The sequence below is a fragment of the Triturus cristatus genome, chromosome 5_2, assembly GCF_964204655.1.
Source record: "Triturus cristatus chromosome 5_2, aTriCri1.1, whole genome shotgun sequence".
Taxonomy (NCBI): Eukaryota; Metazoa; Chordata; class Amphibia; order Caudata; family Salamandridae; genus Triturus; species Triturus cristatus.
The window spans coordinates 203,537,122-203,560,418 of NC_140588.1; the positions used below are offsets into that span (position 1 = coordinate 203,537,122).

Consider the following 23,297-nt stretch of genomic DNA (forward strand, 5'->3'; position numbering starts at 1 on the left):
AAGCGTGTGGTTGGTCAAAAAGGAAGGTTAGAGAATATCTGTTCTGAAGGTGTCAAGAAAAGAAAAAAACAAGATAATGTTGTGATTGCAGGTAAAAAGAAATTGGACACTGTTGGAGAGATTGTTGGTTATCAGTTTGAAAATAGTTCTGGTGTCAACTGCTATGCTAATGTAGTGGTCAATGTTGTTTTTTATCTTGAAGGCTTGCAAGAGCAAATTATGGAGAATCGGCAAAAAAGATTTTGTTCTCTGTTGCATTCTGTTTATGAAAAATTGACAACAGATAGAAGTAAAATACAATTTGTTTCAGATGTTCGTAGTCTTTTGGATGTGTGTTCTGGTTCTACACAATTTACACAAAATATCCAACAAGATGCTCAGGAATTTTTAATGTATATGCTTACCATTTTTGAAAATGAAGGTTTAGAAATAGAAAATATTTTTGGCATTTCTTACAAATGGGAACATTATTGTGAAAATTGCATGTATACATGTAGAACCAATGTAGACACTGAGAGATTTCTGTATTTAACATTACCAGACTGTAAATCAGTGTCTTTCAATATATTAGTTAAAGGTGCAATTCAAAACATTGAGTGTAGCCAATGTAAATCAGAAATGTTATCCACATTATTCTTATCAAAATATGGAAAATACATCATTTTTAATGATGCAACGTTGTACAGCTGACGGAAGAAAATTGGATACTTTAATAAAGCAATTTGTAGCAGCACAACTATCAATATCAGGAAGGACTATTGTAGCAATTGCAATAATTTTCCATGATGGTCCTTCCACCACATCTGAACATTACACTGCCTATCTAAAATGTGACAAAGGCTGGACACTTTGTAATGATGCCTAGTTGGTTTTCAAACAACGTTTGCCTAGTGAATTACCAAATTCCTACCTAATATTTTTAAAGCCAAAGTTTAAGGAAGATAATTCACTCTCTGAGTATTTTATTATCATAATGTAATAGGACTACCATTGGACAATTTAAATAAAGAAGAAGTGCAAAAATACCATTTGGCCTCAAGGAAAGGTATATTTTTGAATTATGGACTTTTTGGTGGTCATTCATTCGGTGATTATTTTAATGCGGCAACATTTACAGTTTTTATAAGTTAAAGTTATAAAATGTTGTAATCTGTAAGCATTTAATATATGTGTGATTTGTATTTGCTGGTATTTTACTGAGACTAGTATGTTGTTTTTTTTTTAACAATCTTTCTGATTGTTTTTTTTTTGCCCGCTGTTAAGTGATGAATACGATTGAAATCACTATTTCTAGTGAAATTCAATATATTCTGAGAACAGCGAAAAAGGCAAACGAATTACTTTGTGGAAATTATGCTGTGTTGTAAAAAATGTATTATTACATGTTATAATTTTTTTTTTCTTTTCTTTCACAGATCCAAATTTTAAAACAAGCAATCTATATGAATTTAGATTGCAATGAATATATGAAAAAAATGTATACCATTTTTTATTCCTATTATTGTGAAGGTAAGTTTAACTAAGTCTCAATATGCAGAATGATGAGGTCTGCAAGAAGCTACAAAGTTGAAACACGTTTCTAAAAACACTCTGTTTATACCTATGTAGTTTTGAAATCTGACCATAATCAGATATCATGTGACCTGCAAAAAAAAAGATTTGTGGGGTTCATAATATTTCCCATTTTAGCTATTGAAGGACTACAATCATTTCAATCATTCTTCTTTGAACATCTTTGCAGACAAAACTCTGTGCTTACCTTCTATCATTTGCAAGGAATTTTAAAACCAGAAATATGTCACTTTTTGTAACATAGTTATTGCGCAAGACACTCTTTTATATTTACAAAGAGAGGAAAAGGCACTCTGTGTACTTTTTCTACTCCATGTAAATACAACCTCATTATACACACCACGTTGCGTTGAAAGGGTGTTCTATAAGTGTTGTTGTGTATGATTGCACTGAATACTCATAGAACAAGACACATGTCTAGATTTATCAGAAATCATGAATCTCGATATGGGTGTGAATGCTGCACCATTCTAAAATTGGTGTAGGAAAGCACAACAAGGAGAATTGTTTTAATTTCTCCACATTTTTATATCTTCAATGCATGCTGAAATGTTCAGCATACATTGAAGGAGAAAAATGCATTTTCTCATTGTTTTTGTGCAGGAAGGTGTGTCTTCCTGTAGAAAAACAAAGAGCACATGACAGAGATATCCTTGCACTATGGTGCAAGGGTGCCTGTTTCACCACATGGCTGCAGTTTAAGCAGCCGTGCAGAGAGAAGCATAGATTTGCAACATATTTATGTACATATGTTGCATCCCTGTGCTTCGGAAGTACTACAGCACACTGCAGTTAAAGAGGTTACTGTGTGATGCTGCAGCACATCCTCATAGTTCTGCACTTATACATTCACCATACGCTACTAATGCATTCATTCAAACTTTCACACACTACAAAGAAATTTAGCTCTTTTTTAAACCAGGAAAGTTAGTTCTTACAAGAACGTTTTTTTTTCTTCTTTCTTCTTTTATTTTTTTGGGGGGGTTTTCTAACAATTTTGTGATTTTTTTGGTTTTTCTGGAAAACAAAAAAAAACAAAAATCAAAACAGGAGGAACCAAACAATGAACTTCAGTGGACAAAAAACAACAAAACAAAAAAACTAGCAAATGTGACTTTCTTGCCGGCGGCAGATCAGATCGATCAACTGCTCCCCGTAGCACAAAGTCGCATTGCACTTAGTGCAGAGCACTTTTAAATATTGAAATTGAGGACGGATGTCCAAGTTTTGGGCTGATGGATGCACTCTTGAGGTGCTCGGCTGCGATGAGGTGGAAGGCGCAGGAGCAGGAGTGTTTCTCATCCGTTTGCACTCTTGTCATGCAAGATTGTTTGGATGAAGGGTCCTCAGGTGCTTCATCATACTTGCCGTGCCGCACGAGTATTTCTTGTTAGGATCCCCTCTTTTGCAAATCTTGCACATGACCAAGGTGGCATTGGAAAAGTAAAAATGTCCACACCACTGAAGAAAAACGTTCTTTGGGTGGTACCTCCACCAAGAATTCATCCTCAGATGAGTGAGGAGATGCAGGTGATGCCTGCTGCCATGAAGCCATTTTTAGTTGAAAAAAGTTAGAGCTAAGTGTAAACTTAGTCTAAAAAATCTTCTTCTCTGCAAAGAGATGCTCCTCCAAAGAAAGTGAAAGAAGAATGATTGAATTGGGTGGGGTCTTTCAATACTTAGAACAAGAAGTGTAATGAACCAATCAAATCTATTTTTTGCAGGTCACATGGGATCCGTGCATCCTGCACTTACGCAGCACGCACCCAGCACGCATCTGCGAAATTGAACTAAAAAAAATTATAGGATTAGATGTAAAAATATATTAGTTTTAAGACTAATTTAGAGTTTGTCTTCAATTAATATTCACATGAAATACATATATATATATTTTTTAAAATGTTAAATATTTGTGCGGGATCCGCGCACCTACCACGTCAAAGACGCAGATGACGCATCGTGGAAGTGCGTAAACGTCGCGTTACGTACATCGAACGTGTCGCGTATTGGCTGGGAGTCGCGTACCGGTCGCATTGCGATCGCGCGCTAAACACGTACCCAACGCATACCATGCGCGGATGCTAACGCGTAGGGATCGAGAACGGTGCGCATAGGGTGCGCGGATCCAAAAACATTGCAAACATTTTTTATAAAATAAAGTTTTGAACATATAGTTAAAAAAATATTTTTTTAAATATACAATATATGTTTGGAAAACCCAATAAAAACAAATAATATTTTTACATTTTTAAAAGGATTAATGAAAAAAATAAATTTAAAAAATGGTGATAAAAAAGAATTTAAAAAAAACATAATTAATGAAATTGACACACTGAATTTGAAAAATATAGAAATCCTATCAAAATCATTAAACATGATATCTTTAGAGATAAGTTATAGATAGGAATTAGCATTTAAAAAACCTTTGAAATTCACTGAAAAAACCATAGGTTTCATGCACGTTATAGTTAGGAATTGCCATTTAAAAAACCTTTGAAATTCACTGAAAAAAACAAAGGTTTCAGGGGCGTTATAGTTAGGAATTGGCATTTAAAAAACCTCAGAAATGAGTGTGTGCTTGTATCAATGATTGTATAAGAGCATAAGAATGTGGTACTATTTTTATGAGTAAGTGAACTTAAGTGTGTTTAACTGTATAGGTGAGTAAATTCGACTGTGTTTAATTACTTGCACGACTGACTAGGTGTGTCAGTACCTCAATGGATGATTGGGGGTGTGTGAGTGTCTATATAGGTATATAAATGCATATGATAGTCTTGTACGGAGTGACTGTAAGTATGAGTGACTGTACAGGTGAGTGAGTGGAGGTGTATGTAGACCTAAGAGTTAATGAGTGGGTATGTAGTTATTGGTATTGGAGTATCTATGGTTTTCAAAATGGCGGTCTGAAATTTTGAGTCGGTGTATCAACGGTTAAATTGGGGTGTGAGAAGATGCACTAATTTATCACATGGATGATGTCATCAGTGATGTCATCAGTGGTGTCATTTGAGATGTCATCAGTGATGTCATCAGTGATGTCACTGACCATGTCATGAGTGATGTAATATGTGACGTCATCAGCAGTGCATTGCGGGGGCGCAAGTTATAGTTAGCTGAACTAACTATAACAGGGGAATTTCTAGGGTTTTGTACGAGGGAAATGTCCAGCTAACTATAACACCCCTGAAACCTATGTTTTTGTCAGTGAATATCTGAGGTTTTTTAAATGCCAATTCCTAACTATAACGCCCCTGAAACCTTTGGTTTTTTCAGTGAATTTTATAGTTATAGTTAGGACCTATTTTCCATAGGAAATCCGCAACATTCTATTCCCAATAAGTCTGGCGCCGATTGACGAATCTTCGCAAAATTTTCCAAACTTTTGACCAGCTCCGCTCCGCTACTACCATGAAAGTTTTGCGGTGATTCATCAAGCGGGGGCCGAGAAAGAAGGGGGGTCCTAAAACGCGTTTTCCCCATGCAATTTCCCATTGGACCTTTTGTCGCAGCTACAGCCCGAACTGCTGAAAGGAATTACACCAAATTTGGCAAAGAGGTAGTCCTCATTTCAGACTCGTGCCTTTTGCTTAAATGGTGTAAATCCGTTCAGTAGTTCCTGAGAAAATTAGAGTTAAAAGTTAGTGATATCTATGGCCGGGGAGGATCCGCGCACTTTCCCCGCACCTTCCCCGAACCCTCCCGAGTACGAGCTGAATGCTAACTGGCTGCCAACACTCTGAATAAGGAAGTGTTGGCAGCCATCTTGTGCCTCGGTAGAATCAAGGCACAAGAAAACCGAAAAAAGGCACAAAATGTGACAAGGGGGCAGGGTAGAAACACCCTGACCCCCAAGGCCTTCTCAGGGGGTCCCACAAATGTTTTTTTTTTAAATCGCGGGATGCGCGTAGGGTCCGCGCATCCCGCTAATAAAAAAAAAATGAAGCGCGGGCTCCCGCACTTTGTTTTGATTTAGCCCCCGGGGGGCCAAGTCCCGGGGGCAATATGGTATTATAATGGGGGCCCAGAGGGGCCCCCCAGCCCCGGGGACCTCCACCCCCGGGGCTTTTGTAAAATATGTGGGGGGCTCTCAGCCCCCCCAGCCCCGGGGACCACCACACCCCGGGGCTTCAATTTCTTTGTTGGGGGGGTTCACAGGCCCCCCCAGCCCCAGGGACCGCCACCCCCAGGGTTTAAAAAACTGAATGGGGGGCTCACGGCCCCCCCGTGGCCCCGGGGACCGCCACCCCCGGGGCTTTTTAAAAAGAAATATACCCTGTGTGGGGGGCTCAAGCCCCCCCACACGCCCCAGGGACCGCCACTTCCCCGGGGCTCTAAATATGTAAAATGGGGGCTCCGTGAGGGACCCCCACCCCATGGGACTTTGAAAGAGGTGGGAGGGGGTCACGCGGACCCCCTCCTGGAGCCCTCGATGGTCCTGGGGACCGCCACCCCCCAGGGCCGGCTCCTGCAGTGTCCCGGGGTGCCCACCACCGGGACACTGCCGTTTGCAATGACAGGGCAGGAGCCTCGCGGCTCCCACCCTGTCATTGCAAACTGCTTTGCTATTTGGAAGAGAGAGCAGGAAACATGCTCTCTCTTCCAAATAGCAAAGCTGATTGCTTTTCCACATGGGGAGCAGCATGTTAGCTGCTCCCCATGTGGAAAAGCAATGCCGGCTCCCGCAGGAAGCGGGGAGCCAGCTGGGACCATGGGGGGATTGGGACCCCCCACAGTCCCCAACGAGATGGCCAGGCCCCGGGGGATGGGGTCCCCGGGGCCATGAGTGGCCCGGGAGGGGGGCCATACAGCCCCCCTCCTAATTACAAAAAAAAAAAAAAACGGCCAAGGGGGATGGGGTCACCGGGGCCTTAGGTGGACACAGGAGGGGGGCTACACAGCCCTCTCCCTAAAAATATATATATGAGTGACTGTACAGGTAAGTGAGTGGAAATGTATGGAGACCTAAGAGTCAATGAGTGGGTATGTATTTATTGGTATTGGAGTATCTATGGTTTTCAAAAGGTTATACTAGGGTGTGAGAAGATGCACTTATTTATCACATGGATGACTAAAAAAACCATAGGTTTCAGGGGCATTATAGTTAGCTGGATATTTCCCTCGTACACAACCCTAGAAATTCCCCCGTTATAGTTAGTTCAGCTAACTATAACTCTCACCCCCGCAATGCACTGCTGATGACGTCACATATTACATCACTCATGACATGGTCAGTGACATCACTGATGACATCACTGATGACATCTCAAATGACATCACTGATGACATCACTGATGACATCATCCATGTGACTCTCTGATACACCTGTGTAACCTTTTATCACTCACTGTAAAATACAGAGTACCATATTTGAAACCATTGACACACCAATACCAGTTACTACATACCCACTCCCTGATTCCTAAGTCTACACACACAACTACCATTCAACAACAAAATCATTTATACATGCAGTCACTAATTAATAGAACACTATCAAATGCACTGATACACATATAGACATTGACACATCATCAGTCATCTTAGTCGGTTATGCAGTCATCCTACTCACTCATGAAAAAAAATAATCACACTTACATTTACTCACTTACACAATTATCCAACAACACCTCATTTATTCAAACACATAGTAACTCATAGTTAATATGTTAAAACATTGCCATTACAATTATACACTCCATCATGTAGTTACTCACACAATCACTGACTCTTACACATACTTATTTATATACACCAACTCTCACATACAATGCCTTTTATTTTTTTACTTTGTTGAAGATGCCAACTAAAACATATATTCACTCACCAACACACAAATAAATACACTCAGTCACCCAAACAACTGTTTCCACATGCACTCTTAAACCTATACACCTAGTCAATCAACGATTCACACATCAATGCATAGAGTCACACACACCATCCAACCACACACAAACTCAGTGTCCCATACAAATACTCACCCAACTAATCAATAACTAATATTGACACTCATGTAGTTAGTGACCAACTGATGCAGCATGTTATACAACAACAGAGACAGTGATGCACACATTCACATAGTTTAGTTACTAATCCATGTATTAAGTGAGACACTTTTAATTACTCACTTAAACTGACAGTCAGACAGCTACTAAATCCTCCATCCAGACAGTTATATATCAACTCAATCTTCAATACAGATTGGTATATATATATAATACATGTTTAAATTTCAAACTAAACTACATTCACTGGATGATGTCATTAGTGATGTCATCAGTGATGTCATCGGTGATGTCACTGACCATGTCATGAATGATGCAATATGTGACATCATCAGCAGTGCATTGCGGACGTGCGAGTTATAGTTAGCAGAACTAACTATAACGGAGGAATTTCTATGGTTTTGTACGAGTGAAATGGACAGCTAACTGTAACACCCCTGAAACCTATGTTTTTTTCTGTGAATATATACATATATCCATATATATATATATATATATATATATATATATATATATATATATATATATATATATATGTATTTTTTTCTTTTAATTTAAAAAATATTTTATTTATATATATATATGCGTTTTATATTAGTAAATTTAGATAAGCATAAAAATGTAATATATTGTGAAATAATTAATTTTAATATTAGTGTTATGTTATATAGATATATATATATATATAAATATATAAACATACATATGTGTGTATGTTTATGTAAGTATATATGTATATATAGTATACAATGTTGCTTACATTATGTAGTTTACATTGTAGTTATGTTATATATAACAATATTTACTATTTACTATTTTAACCTATATATTTCTATTAAAAACCAATAATTTTGTATTTTTTAACAATATTACTGTGAAACAATATTGTTTTCAATATTTTTGTACTTACCTTTATATGTATAGGAAAAGTCTATTTTTGCGATTGATATTCTTGTCACAATATTTATGTATCAGATATTCGTGTCCTCGATGATATGTCACTGAACTGTGTCAGGTTTAAAGAGAATATGTGAACCTAGAGGACCTGGACAGAAAACATTTGCTGCCCGACTTAGCATTCATTGGTTGTCATCTCTCAGTATATGCAGGGTTCTATTTTTATGTGTCAGTTTCGTGGACCATCCTGTTGTAAGTATTTGTGCTCAATTTGGCGTGACACATTCACGTTGTCTAGGTACATATGCAGTCCGAAGCTATGTAAATCACTGCATTGTGAGGACCTGTTCTTCTGCTACTATGGGAAGGTATTTTTGCATTCTGTAGCTGGTAATTATTTGGTAATTTCCTACAAACCAATAGAGTACCATCACTTATACAATTGACACTCAGGGCCCAATTACGATGTCGTAGGAAAAGGCTCTGACCTCGGTCGGAGCCGTTTCTACAGCATCGTAATTGACTGTTCAATTTCCTTTCTGAGCGACCCATTTTGATGAGGTCGGTCTGAAAGGAATACAAACAGGATTTCTGAATTGCCTCCGTTTGGCTCGGAGAGCCCATGTGTGGAAAACTCCAGTAATCCCTCAGGTGGCTCTTTCCCCCGAGGAATTACGATGGCAGATTTTCACAGCCTTTCGGTGCCGGCCTTTCTGACACAGAAAGGCTGTGGGAATCAGTCTTTGGAAGCCCCCAGCAGGGCCCCCATTGGTGCAAGGCTTCCTGATGGCAGCCTAGGTGCCCCCTGTTGATTCCTGCACCTGATGGCATGGGGTGCAGGGATGAACTGCACAGCAGCACTTTACAATGAGAACATGCATTCCAGTCGGAAAGCATGCTCCCATTATAAAGAATAGGAATGCAACCGAACAGTGTTCAGTCGCATCTTAATTTCTGGATTGGGACCTATGACAGGACGTCATTCGCTCCCAGTTCCCAAACGATGTCGGACAGACTTAGGTTCGTCTGACATCGTAATCGAGCCCTCATTGTGTATGTCTCTAGGAAATGTAGAGCTTTGTTTATTGTTTGTAAGAAATAATTATAATAAAACTCCTATTAGGAAGTGATCATCACAAAACTGTAAAATGCATCAATCATGAATGCCTATGCATATTAAGGTGACCCAGGGAGGATCCTTATTGGATCATATACCCCATGTCAGTTAAAGTATTAGATGTGGCCCAGTAAATATTTTAATCTTCCAGGTCCTTGTTGAGTGCTGTGTCTAAACTCCTGAAATTTGAAATGCAATATTTTGCTCTCTTTCTTTGTCACAGATTTTTGCTGATACCTCTGTCTGACTGGGGTGTGAAAGACGACTGAATATTCTGATCCTATTGGATACTGGCACTAAGGAAGTTCCCAGTAGTGTTCAATAAATCAGATCAGGGATATGCAGGGGAAGGTGCAGCACTGTGTAAATATTTACAACAAGTACTTTTGCTGTAACTCATTTATTTGTTTTAGGGACCTAAGTGCCATCCTGTAAGCTTTCATTAAAAAGGCTTGTTTTAAATTATAAACATAAATATTGAGAAATGTTTGATTTTATTAACTCTTACTTTTTGTTGTGCAACTATATTTGCCACTTTCTGCACTAAATTAAAACTGTGGCCTCCATGATGTTCCATTGTTTTTTTTATCTGTTGCTTGATCAGTGCAAACTGTGGTGCCAGAGGACTGACACACATGCACATTTTTATGGTCTGGCTTTTCATTGCAGGTGTAACCAGACAATTAAGCGAGAATCACAAGGAAAGGGGTTTTAGCTATCCCCACATGTTGGGAGCCAGGAGTACATGTTTTGATTGGGCAGAAGTTATGTGCTTCCACAAAAAGGTGCTTACTCTCCACACAACTATGATCAATTTGTTTATCCAGATGCCTAAGCTTGAACTTTCAGGGGCACACACATGACATTGTAACATTATTAAAGTGTCTTAGATAACTAGATAGTTTATGGTATTTTTCTTTTTTAGCAGCACAGATGGGGTGGGGGAGGCAGTAGGTCTGGCTGGACAGTGTAAATGCCGCCTGATCTTTAACGCACACCAACATTATTCTTCAGCTCTTTGCTTCCACACAAATACATATTAATTCCCATGCTATTTACCTGTATTGCTTCACTTTACCATGCAGCATTCCTTTAAAGCAAGAACTACTGACAATGCCTATTATTTTATGGCATCCAGGTTAAAGCAACGATGAAAGTGAATGAAGTGCAGAATCCCTTGTGGTCCTCCATTTGTTGTTAGTCACATTGATTTGAGGACAAAGAGGAGTGCTGGAAAATAGCATGTGGCAAACATCTTCATAGGATGTTAGACAGTATCCTTTTGTCATATACGAATAATGCAGTTCTTGTCACAGCTACTGTTTTGGAATTTACAACCACTGCAGCCCACATCAAGCACATTCTAATAAGAATGATGTTGTTTAAAAGCTGTACAGTTATTGAATAAAACAAATGTACAGCGATAACTAAAGTGTGATTGCTAAGGGCTTTTACTGCCAGTCTTCAATCTCTTCTGCCACAGGCGCTGTAACCATCTTTAGTGACAAAAACAAACAGGCTCATAATGGTGCATTTTCCAGTTATGCACAGGCTTAAGACACCATTTGCATTCCTAATTGCTTTTACTGAAAATGGGAGTTTTCATTTGTTTAACACAATCGCAGGACGATTGGCACTTCTATTCTGCTTCCTCACACAGAAGTATAAATGCACTGGTGGCTGGTGTTAGGGAACATAGGGGGTGTTGCCCTCCCCTTTATAGAGGAGAAGGAGCACTCAGAGCAGTTCAAGGCTGAGGGCAGCCGGTTTCTCACAGTAAATATGCCGAGATGGTGTTTGTTTAGAGGGAGGAAGGGTTGATGGAGTGTACTGTGTTTGTTAAGAGGGAAGGAGGGGTGATGGAGTGGGTACCTCTGCACATGTGCCGGTCGAGATTTCACTTACCCTCTAGGTTCAAACTAGCACAGTGGAGGTAAGGATCATGGCTTGTTTTAGCAGCTCTGCATAAGTCTGCCATGGATAACAGAATTCAGCACACATAGAAAGAGGAATAAACAAGGAGAAATAAAGATTTTTCTCCTTGTGACGCCTCACCCGTGGAGGCGTCGCATTTTAACACATTCCTAGTTCTTCCAGTAATGGCAAATCTGGGAATGTGCCAAAATCCATGGGTGGGTGTGTGGGAACACCAATGCTCCACCCATGGAATGCCTACCTTGGGCAGACTAACGTAAAGCAGTAATTTGTGCTGTTTTGCGTTTGTCTAGATTTATCAAGCCACGCAGGGCCTTGCAAGGTGGCCTTGCTTTGCTTGATAACTCTGACTTGGTTGTTGCTTCACCCTTGCGCCCATGTGAAAGGTGCAAGGGTGACTCAACTCAATGATAAATCTGCCCCAAGATATACACAGTATGGCTAGGCTTTGATAAGAGTTTTGGTATTTACTCAAGTTTAAGCACCATTAGCACATGCCAGTTTCCTCTGTGGTTGAAAACTATAGCACCTTTTTTCACTTCAATAATATAACATCAGTAATGTAACCAAGTGCAGCAAAACCATTTATATTTCCAATTTGCTCATATTAATATTTGTTCAGACATTGTGCTGGTAATATAACTTGAAAATGCGATCAGACAGGTGTACATGATTATGCAGGTAGGTGTTTGAAGTCTGTGTGGGTACATGGTTCATACAGCTCAATTTAGACAGCCTATAAATATTTAGTACGCAGAAGTGCACAGTTGTACTCACAGAAGTGCCAAGTTTCTTCAGCAGATGGCCAAAGAAGTCGTCAAGCTCCTTTCCTTCAATATACCCATTGTCTAAAGAAAACACACATTTATTACCAATTATTTAACACGTTAGATTCCAATAGCAGCAATGTAGAAGCAATCACTTTGTTTTACACACATTTTTAGGTTTTTAAGATGTGACATGTTACAGATGCCAAAAGAGAAGTATACATTTGCAATAAATTTTACATTTCTACGGGTTTTGCATGTGTGGTTTCTATCTCAAGATGCTTGTTATGATAAAATATGTATTAATACACTACATTGTTGCTTCCTGATTTTGAAATACTCTTTTATAAAAATAAACTTTTTAATCTTAAAATGCGTTTCGTTCCACACTGGAACTTCTTCAAGGCTGAAAACATGCAACATGACCACATTTAAATACCAAAAACACCACAGAACATCACATTACACAATAATATAACGATAAAATACATCACACCATTTATATCATAAATGAATAAAACACAAAACAACATTTATATCACATATATCTTGTACCATAAAATTCCTGCATACACGCATATAATGCAGAGATATACATATCTATATACATAAAATCTCCTTTTTAATACAGATATACTTATCATTTGTTTGTGAATATATATTCTCCACACGTGCAGTATACCATTACGTTGCTTCCTCAACTACGTTGACTGTTCTAACAGAAGCCTTTTTTTGGTGAGTTCTCTTGCATAATGCTTATTTTATGACTACTCCTACTGGGTTTTACCCCTTACCCCACACTTTTCTGTTTTCAATTTCTTTCTCCACCTTCCTCCTTCTCCCCGTCCCCTCCCTCCCCCCCCCCCTTTTTTTACTTCTCCCTTTTCCTTCCCTTCTCCCTTTTTTTCTCTAGTTTTTCCTTTCTTTCCTTTCTCTTTTCTTTGTTGTTTTTTCTTTTGCGTCTCTTTCCTTTCTTTTCGTTTTTTGCACAGTGATTTGTGGTGATTTTTGGGGAATGATTTCTTGCCTTACATACACAAATCAATTCCTCCCAGCCATATATTAGGTATAGGTAACTTACTATCGATCCTGACGAGGTCTTAATGTTATTATATGTATATCTCTGCATTATATGCGTGTATGCAGGAATTTTATGGTACAAGATATATGTGATATAAATGTTGTTTTGTGTTTTATTCATTTATGATATAAATGGTGTGATGTATTTTATCGTTATATTGTTGTGTAATGTGATGTTCTATGGTGTTTTTGGTATTTAAATGTGGTCATGTTGCATGTTTTCAGCCTTGAAGAAGTTCCAGTGTGGAACGAAACGCGTTGGCTGCGAGTCTTTTTACAAGAAAATTAAAAGAATACTTCAAAGATATTGTTTGGACCTGGACTTCTTACTGGCGCACCTTCCTCTTTTGTTCTATTTTCATATAACTGGTCTCCAGTGGAGTTGATCTACGGCGTGCTCCTGGAAGATTTGTGCACAGGAATGGAACTTTTAACAAAAGAAATTTAGGATTTAAAGTGCTTAACTTATGGTCAGCCGTAGTTTGTTCTTTTGCTTAGAGTTAATCTTAAAATGGTTTGTCCCAGCTCATCGTTATTAAAAAAGAAGTACTCTGTGATCATAAGAAACATTATTAATGCAAGAGTCCCAACAAGTCAGAAACACTGCCCAGTTATCAATCTCGAAATCTTAAGTCCAATTAAAAAGAAACAAGAATACCAATAACAGACTTTATGTGCATGACAAAGCATTCCTTCTGACTTGACGCTGTCATTTTTCACACACACATACACACACACACACGCAGGCAGGCTCGCACACACAAACACACATACACACATTGGCAGAAGTAGCTAGGAAGATCCAAAATGGCCACCAAGTAGGGAAGGGTACCATTGACCCCAAACCTCGCAGAGACAGACAAGCTATTATAACACGCATCTTCATACACCAGAAGCTGCATGTGTTTTGACCTGTGAGTAAGCAATCAACAAAACAGTTTTTCCAGTTCCTGCCCCATTATCAAAACCCACTTTAGAGTTTCACTTCCATTTTCATTTAAAAACATCACTATCTGCCTCAAATAATCTAAACCTCCGCCACTTACATGCCTTTCATTTCTTACTGGAACCCTGTTTGAAGATTTTAACACTGTTCTTGACCCCCTCCTCTCCCTCACCAGCCTTCCATTCTTCTTCAACCTCTGCACTATCAATCATGTCTGTATTATTGCAACATTATTATTGCAACCAGCAGACCCCCCTCAACCTCATTATTCTATGCCCCACCCATAAATGATCTATCACCTACTGACCACCTACTTATCCACAAGACAATAGACCCATACCCACTGCTACACTCTCTGTGCCTCACAACAATATCTAAACATTTTCCTAGAAATCATTGCCTCCATGGTTCTAGTCTTTCCATCAGACCCTCTTAACATTGCACATCTCTTTCAACCCATAGCTCCGTGTATCTTTAAACTCATTTTACAATATGCTTGATTGAGCCTTCATTATTTCCTCCTGTCTATACACCTTGACCCCTTCCATACACTGCCTTGGACCCACACGCAAGCTACACTCCATATTGGCGGGAAATATAGACCTTGGAATACCTTATAGAATATCCTCTGCTCTCTCCTCAATGGCATCTAGTTCCATTTCCTCCTGTGAATATTCAAACACCTTCAAATCTCTTGGAATCCCACCTGAATGTCAGTGCCTACTCATGGCTAGTGAGTGTGAGAACCTTTTCCCAATCTGATATTGTTACCCGCTTTGATCATCCAACATCACACATTTCATAGTACCTTAACCCCTATCATTTAACCTTTTGGCCCCCCTCGAAGAAATATACCACATCTACTCTACCATCAATCGCCCTCAGGATTGCATACTGTTATGCCCTTCACAATGATTCTCATGCAATTTCAGATGCTTTTGACCTAAAATCATCACTGTCTTATCCTATAATAAGCCATGGCCTTTCATAGACTTTTACACATTCATTAATTAAAAACACAGTTAATTTGATAATGTTCTTACTCCTTCCAACAGCTACTCTGGCTTTCTTCTTTGATGACATATAGAAAAGGCTCAAAGACTTGATTGCCATCACAAATCTCCATCAGCTACCCATGTCTCAAGTTTCATTAACATCACCCACCATTCACAAAACCCATCTTTAATTTTCCTCATACCACTGATGTACTGCCCCCTTTGAAATGGAGGAGCAACACAGTGTCTTTCCTAAACTTACAGTCACAGTTGTTGACAAGTTCTTCCTCTATCTATCTAACCAAACACACACTGTAGGCCTTTTTATCAGGTTGGCAGTCCGATGGACCACCCAACTCACAGTGGTAGCTGCACCGGGGGAAACAACATTTACAACGAAACTTTGACAACGCGTGCAGTTACATCGCGGATTTTACAACGAACGCGATGTAACCACGCGATGCCATTACAACGCAAGTCTTTACATCGACTTGCGCTAGATGGCGTGCTAACATTACAAATAGTGTAGTTTACTATCCCAACACCTTCCCTACTGTTAAGTGGACTGGAGTTGGAATAGTAAATTCCGCTTTTCTAATGTTAGCACGCCATCTAGTGCAAGTCGATGTAAAGACTTGCGTTGTAATGGCATCGCGTGGTTACATCGTTTCGTTGTAAAAACCGCGATGTAACTGCGTGCGTTGTAAACACATGCGTTGTTACGTCATACATCCCTGCACCGGTGACCCGACCAGTCTATTACAAGCAGCATGGTCAACCATTATGGAACTGCTGCTGCCACCAGGGATACATGTTTCCTGATGGTGTGGTGGTGGTCTTGAGGCCACAGTATGCATGGCGGGGCTGCTGCTGGCCTACCAAGAATATTGCGAGTTGCCTCTCAGCACCAGGGGATGCATGCATAGTGTGCACCCCCCTGTCTGCATGTATCCCCAGTTCTTGCAGGGCATGACAGTCCATGTCTTTCAGTATTATGCTTTGGCATTCCTACTGTGGTACCTTTTTTTTATAGGCACCACCGTGGGACCACCAAAAAAAGGTGTGATCTGGCGGGACATGGGTTTGGCAGTGCGGGGGAGGGGCGGTCCTGCTCCTGCACCACCAAGCTCATAATACGACCCTGAGTGTTCAATGCTACCTAGGTTTCATACCTTCCTACATTCTGTTTGGTGGGTCCACAGATCTGGTGCAATGAGTCTTATTGGTCTACCTAACCATCTTAGTACCACTGGCATCATCATCTTCACTTAAAGATTCTCTTGACCCTGCTTCATGGTTGATTTATTTAATTAGTTTACCTCCTCCACGAGGAAAATGTGAACAGCATTATTAGTGAAGGGTTAATAATTGGCATACTTCCGATCATCCCTATTCAATCCCAAACGAATTTGATATCATTCCCCTCTTCCACAGCATGCATCATTTGCACCATTTTAATCTAGAACAACAGCATCCTTCTCTCTCCCACAGCCATAAATATTTGGCCCAATTTGACAGTAATGTGAACCCTATGTCCATCATAGCAACAACTTCAATAACAACCATCTAGTATATCTTAAACATATGCAGGATCTTCACCAACCTAACTATACACTCTGTGAAGTCCTAGATCAACTTCATCTGTCCTAAGTAAATTGAACTACTGCAAAGGTCTCTTTGATGACCTCTGACATGTCATGCATGGTGGGGAGTCACAACAGTCCAGGCCCTGCAGCCAACCCCCCACATGCAGCCTACCTGACACTGCACATAACCGTTCACAGTGAGGGGTTGGCCACAACCACCCAGAGGCAGCCAACCCCACACTGTACACAGCCTTCAACCCTGTGCGGCACAGGGTTACCACAGGGCTTGGCCCTAGGAAATGCATCCCCCAGGGCCTTTTTTAAGGGATGATAGCCATGTGGCCCCCTCCCTGACCCTTATTAGGCCATGTGGACCCGATCGCCAGGGCCATTGTTATTTATTAAAGGGTAAGGGGCCATGGGCCATGCAGCCCTGTTTCCCAAGTCATTTAAGGTCCTGGGGTCCTCAACCCCATGGACACTTCTTTAAAAAAAAGGGGAGGGGGAGCATGTGGTCCTCCTCCCCAGGTTGATTTTTGCAATGGGAACCTCTTCCACCACTGGCATCATTTTCACATAAAGGGGGGCATGTGGCGCCCCTCCGCAGGCTGATTTCACCCCTGGGTTCCCCTTTCCCTGGGACTGAGGTGTCATTTTTAGGGGAAGTGAGGCATGCGGCCCCCCTCTCAGGGCTTGGTGTCCTTTTCAGAGGGTGGTGGGCATGTAAACCCCTCCCAGGGCTGGTTTCCGACCTAGAGACCCCATCCCCTGGGGCCCAGCATAATTTTCAAGAGGAGGGAGGCATGTGCCCCCCTTCCTGTGCCGCTTTTAGCACCAGGGTCCCCATTCTCCGGGGCCTGGCATCATTTTGAAGGGGAGGGGGTGTGCAACTTGATTTCTCGAGCTGATTCCAGCACCAGGGACCACATCCCCCTCGGCTTGGTGTGATTTTCAATGGGAAGGGGCAGGCGGCCACTGGTGCTAACCTGTTGAAGGTGGGTGCCCTGATGCCCACCAAGGGCATCCACCATACTCATGTTGAAAGCTGGTCATTTGAGATGTCATGAGTGAAGTCACTGACTATGTCATGAGTGATGTAATATGTGACATCATCAGAAGTGCATTGTGGGGCACCTGTTATAGTTAGCTCAGCTGTTAACTGTAACAGCTGAATTTCACAGGTTTTGTACAAGTGAAATGTCAGCTTAACTATAGCATTCCTGTAACCTGTGTTTTTTTCCGTGCATTTCTAAGGTTTTTTTAAATTCTAATTCGTAACTATAACTTTCCAGAAACCTGTTGTTTTATTCAGTGAATTTCTAAGGTTTTTTAAAAGCTAATTCCTAACTATAATAACCCTGAAAGCTTTGTTTTTTTAGTGAATTTCTAAGGCTTTTAACTAGCAGTCACATCTGCTGAGGGATGGAAAAAGGGTCTGGGCCTCCAACCAGCTCTCAGGAATTCTGCTGCATAGGGCTTACAGGAGGTACCACGGAGGCCTCTTGGTACCCAAGGTCCCTCTGAAGTAAAGTGGACTTCATCCCCCACCCAGTAAAGCGCCAGGAGGCACGTTTACAGAGTTGTAGAGAAAGGGGCGGGCCTCCGTAGACCTCTTAGCAATCCCACTGTCTGCGACTTACTGGAGGTAACAGGAGAGGTAGTTGGCCCAAAGGACGTCCTTGTGGCAATCTACCCCTCCTGTTACCGCCAACAAGTCCCTCACAGCTGGATTGCTGAGTTCTGATACCAGGCCATGCCCCCTTTCTCCACCACTCTTCAAACGTGCTTCCTGGAGCACTGCTGCTTGGGGTATGAAGTCCACTTTAGTCCTGAGGCCCACAGAAGACAAGGAGACCTCATCCCCCACCAGCAGTGTGCCGAGAGATGCGTTTGCAGAGAGGTGGAGTAAGGGGCGTTGCCTCTGACCACCTCTAGGCAATCCCATTGTGTAGGGCTTGCTGGAGACAACAGGAGGTCTTCTTTGCCTCTAAGGACCCTCAGAAGCAAAGGGAACATAATCCCCCAACCAGGAGCGCACCAGTAGGTGTATTTCCACAGTAGTGGAAAAAGGATGTGGGGCCTCCTGCAAGTTGCAGCTTTTTTTAGGAATCAAGACCGTGTGGTCCCCCTTCCCCGGACTATTTTGGGTCTCCCTTCCATGAACTGGAGCAGAGTTTGCTATGGCGCCACTCACGCCAAGCCATATCAAACTGAAATGTCCAGAAGGTAGATACCCCAGTAATTGCTGCAGCCAGACCTGGGGGGTGGTGGTCCCCAGGGCCATCTGGGCACCTGGAGGGGGTCCAAGCGGCCACCCTCCTTTCATCACATTTGCCCCAGGGAGGTGGTGGTCCTCAGGGTATGGGGTTCAGCAACAGACCCCCTTAGTGATTTGATTTATGCCCTGGGGAGGTGGCACTCCTCGGGGCTGGGGGGGAGGCCATAGGATCGCCCCTAACATTTTGAAAAAAAATGAAAAGTGGGTACCCTGGGGAGGTTGCAATTGCTGGGGCTGCTTGAGGGGGGACTGAAGCCCCAAACCCATTATAATGTAACATTGCCCCGGCGAGGTGGCAGTACCTGGGGCTGTGGGGGTTGCATATCCCCCTGCATTTCAATCGATGAGCCCCGGGGAGGTGATGGTCCCCTGAATTATTATTTCTAATTGCTCCTGGGTCCTGGCCCACCCGGGGGATAATTAAATGAAGCACTGCAACTTATTTTCGGTTGGATTCACAAACCCAACACTACTCCCACTCCAAGTAATTTTGTTTATGCTTTTTGAGGCCGTGGGAGTCCCAGTGGGAGCCTGCCAAAAGGCCTAGGGGGTCAGGGTGTTTTTGCCCTGCCACCTTTTCTTTTTTTTAAAAACATCTTTTCTTGTGACTCGATGAATCACCCTGAAACTTTCCATGCAGAATTTGGCAAAGGGGGGTCACTTTTTTGGAACATTTTGAGAAGATTCGTCAAACAGTGGCAAAGTTATTAGCAAAATAAAAAAAGGCTTCATCTATGGGAAAAGTTGGTCCTAACTCTAACTACTTACTGGCTATTGCGAGTAGGTAATATTTATTTCCAAAGCAAGAACATTTTTTGAGTTGCCAATAACTTTGGCGTCATTTGACGAATCTACACAAAATTTTCAGAACTGATATGATGCTCACTTCAGCTGCTATCTTGAAAGTTTTGGGTTGGTTTGTCAAACGGGGACTGAGAACCAGGGGACTCTTAAAAGAGCATTTTCCGCATGTTAATTCCGGTAGGATCTTTAGACATGACTACACCTCGAACTGCTGAACAAGTTTACACCAAATTTAGCAGGAAGGTAGATGTTGCTCCAAGGAAGTCCCTTTTTGTGATTTAGTGTAAATCCATTCAGTAGTTTCAGAGTTATATAAAGATATTTCCAGTTATATATATAGGGGCGTAATGGATCTGCTACTCCTCCCGATCTTTTGCTGAAATCTGATTGTCTGCCAACACTTCAAACCAGGAAGTGTTGGCAGCCATCTTGTGACTCAGTTGAACTGAGTCACAGGAAAAAAACAGTTAAAATAATAAAAGTGGCAGGGTAGAAACACCCTGACACCCTAGGCCTCCTGGGGGTGTACCATAGGGATCCCACAAGGCCGTAAAATCTTTTTTTAAAATACATTTTTGGTGGAAGTTGCACTGGATCCGTGACTCCCGCCAAAATTGCTTTTAAAAATGAAGCGCCCTGTTTCAAATAAGCCCCCAGGTGAGCCAGGCACAGGGACATGTCTATAGTATTTAGAAGTGGGGTGTACAAGGCCTCCTTTTTAGGAGCCTTAAAGCCCCAGAGCATATTGATTTATGTATGTGGGGGTTACCCTGAGCAATCCCCTTGCCCTGGGTACCGCCACCTCCTTATGCAAATGTTATATTGATATGGGGGCCTGCACGGCCCACATCAGCCCTTGGGAATGCCACCTTGCCAGGGCCTAATATGGCGAATGCAGGGGCCATGCCTACCCCCACAGTCCCGGAGATTGCAACCTCCCTAGGGCTAAGTGAAATATTAATGCGGGGACTTCACTCCCCCACAGCCCCAGGACTGCTACATCCCTGGGGAAAATGATTATAGTTAAAGTGGGGGCCACACAGCCTCCGCAAGCCCAGGGACCAACATCTTCCCAGGGTAACTTAGAACAAAGGAGGAGGACTGTGCAGCCAACCTCTAAGCCCTAGATGGCCCTGGGATTCGCCACCCAGGTCCGGCTCCTGCAAAGTCCTGGGGGTTTGCTATGGCTTGGAGGGAGCATCTCTCCTGCCAAGCCATAGAAAACTCTGCTCTGCTTCATACAAGCAAGAGCATGTAAAATGCTCTTGCTTGTACAAAGTAGAGCAGAATTGCTTTTGGACAAAAGCAATACCGGCTCCCGCAGGACGTACAGAGATAGCAAGGACTGTGGGGGCATTCGGGCTCCTCCGTGGGTGTGACCTTGGCACCCAGTATTGTTGCCAGGCCATGGAGGATGGGGTTCTGTGGGCCCCTCCCATGTTTTAAAAATAAACATAAAGGACAGGCCCTGGGCGATAGGGTCCCCGGAGCCAAAATCAGCCCAGGGAAGGGGGGGGTCCTCTTCCATTATTAAAACTGTTTATTTAAAAAAAAGCCAGGCCCTCAATGAATGGGGTCCATGGAGCCATGTGGCCCCCATTCCCATTCTAAAAATACCTGGCCCTGTGGCATAGGGTCCCAGGGCCAAAATCGGCCCAGGGAAGGGGGGCCTGTTTCCTTTATTACATTTTGAAAAAAAAGAAAAAGCCAGGCCCTGGGGATGGGGTCCGCAGGGCCGAAGGGGAGCAAACAGCCCCCTTCCTTTATATTTAAAAGAAAAGAAAAAGGAAAAAGCTACTGGCATGATACCAGAGGCCTGCCTGCCCTCTTATTGCACCGCTCTGCAAGCAGGCTTCCTGGTGTGTTGCTGGTTGGAGGATGAAGTCCCCTAGGCTGCTGAGGGTCTTTGGGGCTAACAAGACCGCCAGTTAGTCCCATACAGTGGGATTGCTAAGAGGTGTCTGGAGGCCACACCCCATTTCTCTACCACTCTGCAAATGAACCTTTCAGGACACTGCTGGTGGAGGGAAAAAGTCCCCTTGGCTGCTGAGGGTCCTTGGGGGCCAACAAGCCCTCCTGTTACCTCCAATAAGTCTCACAGAGCATGATGTTTGAGAGGACTTTGGAGGGCACGCCCCCTTTTTCCACCACTCTGCAAATGCATCTCCAGGTGCACTGCTGGTTGGGTTAAGAGGTCGGCTTCTATGCTGAAAGTTCTTGGGGGCCAAATGCCCTCATGTTACCTCCAGTAAGTCCAGCACAGCAGGGTACATGAGAGCTGGTCAGAGGCCCGCCCCCTTTTTCCACTACTCTGCAAACATGACTACTAGTTAAAAAAGGTTTCTGGGATGTTATAGTTAGGAAAAAGATTTTAAAAAACCTTAGACATTCACTGAAAAAACAAAGGATACAGGGTTGTTATGGTCAGGAAATGTAATTAGCAAAAACCTTGGAATTTCATAGAAAAAAACAAAGGTTACAAGGACATTATAGTTAGGCTCAGATTTCACTTGCAAAAAACCATAGAAATTTAGCAGTTATAGTTACCTGAACTAACTATAACTTATGCTCCTGCAATGGACTGCTTGTGACCTCACATATTACATCACTGATGACATGGTCATTGACATCACTGACTACATCACTGATGGTCTCTCAAATGACATAATTGATGATGTCATCCACAGAACCATTAACATACCCACTCACACCCCATGCAACATCTCATATACCCACTCATACACTCATACAACCACTCACGTACCCATTAACAACCCCATACAAATACTCATGCATGGAGCCACACAAACACTCACTTACTCACTCATACAGGCACTCACACAACCAGCCACTCACCCATACAGATACTCACACACGCACTAACTTACTCATACAGGTACTAATATATGTGCTCAGTCCCCTAAACACTCACTGAGACAACGACATAGTCTATCATAGAGCCTCTCTGATACCTATTTTCTCACCCACACATTCACACACCCACTCACACACATACAGTCATTCATACACCTACTCACTCATCCATATATCCATGTACACACCCATTCACGCATTCATAAAGCCACTCATGTATCCTCACACTCACCCACACAGACACTCATGCACCTGCTCACTCACCCATACAACCACTTATGCACTCTCTCATTCGCCATTTACAGCTACTCACATACACGCGCACTAACCATTCAGCCACTCATGCACCCTCTCATTCACCATTTACACATCCACTTGCTCACCCATACAAAAAACACACAACCACTCACTCATCTATACAGTGTCTCATATATCCAT

At 42.1% G+C, this 23,297-nt stretch overlaps 1 protein-coding gene across 1 annotated transcript in view; it reads right to left on the reverse strand.

The window, feature by feature from the left end:
- Nucleotides 1-23,297, reverse strand: part of SCGN (secretagogin, EF-hand calcium binding protein) — a 374,305-nt gene that overhangs the window by 235,065 nt on the left and 115,943 nt on the right. The window contains exon 2 of the mRNA XM_085606992.1: nucleotides 12,307-12,377. Within this exon, the coding sequence (XP_085463118.1) occupies nucleotides 12,307-12,377 (71 nt within the window). The remainder of the gene's footprint in view (nucleotides 1-12,306; nucleotides 12,378-23,297) is intronic.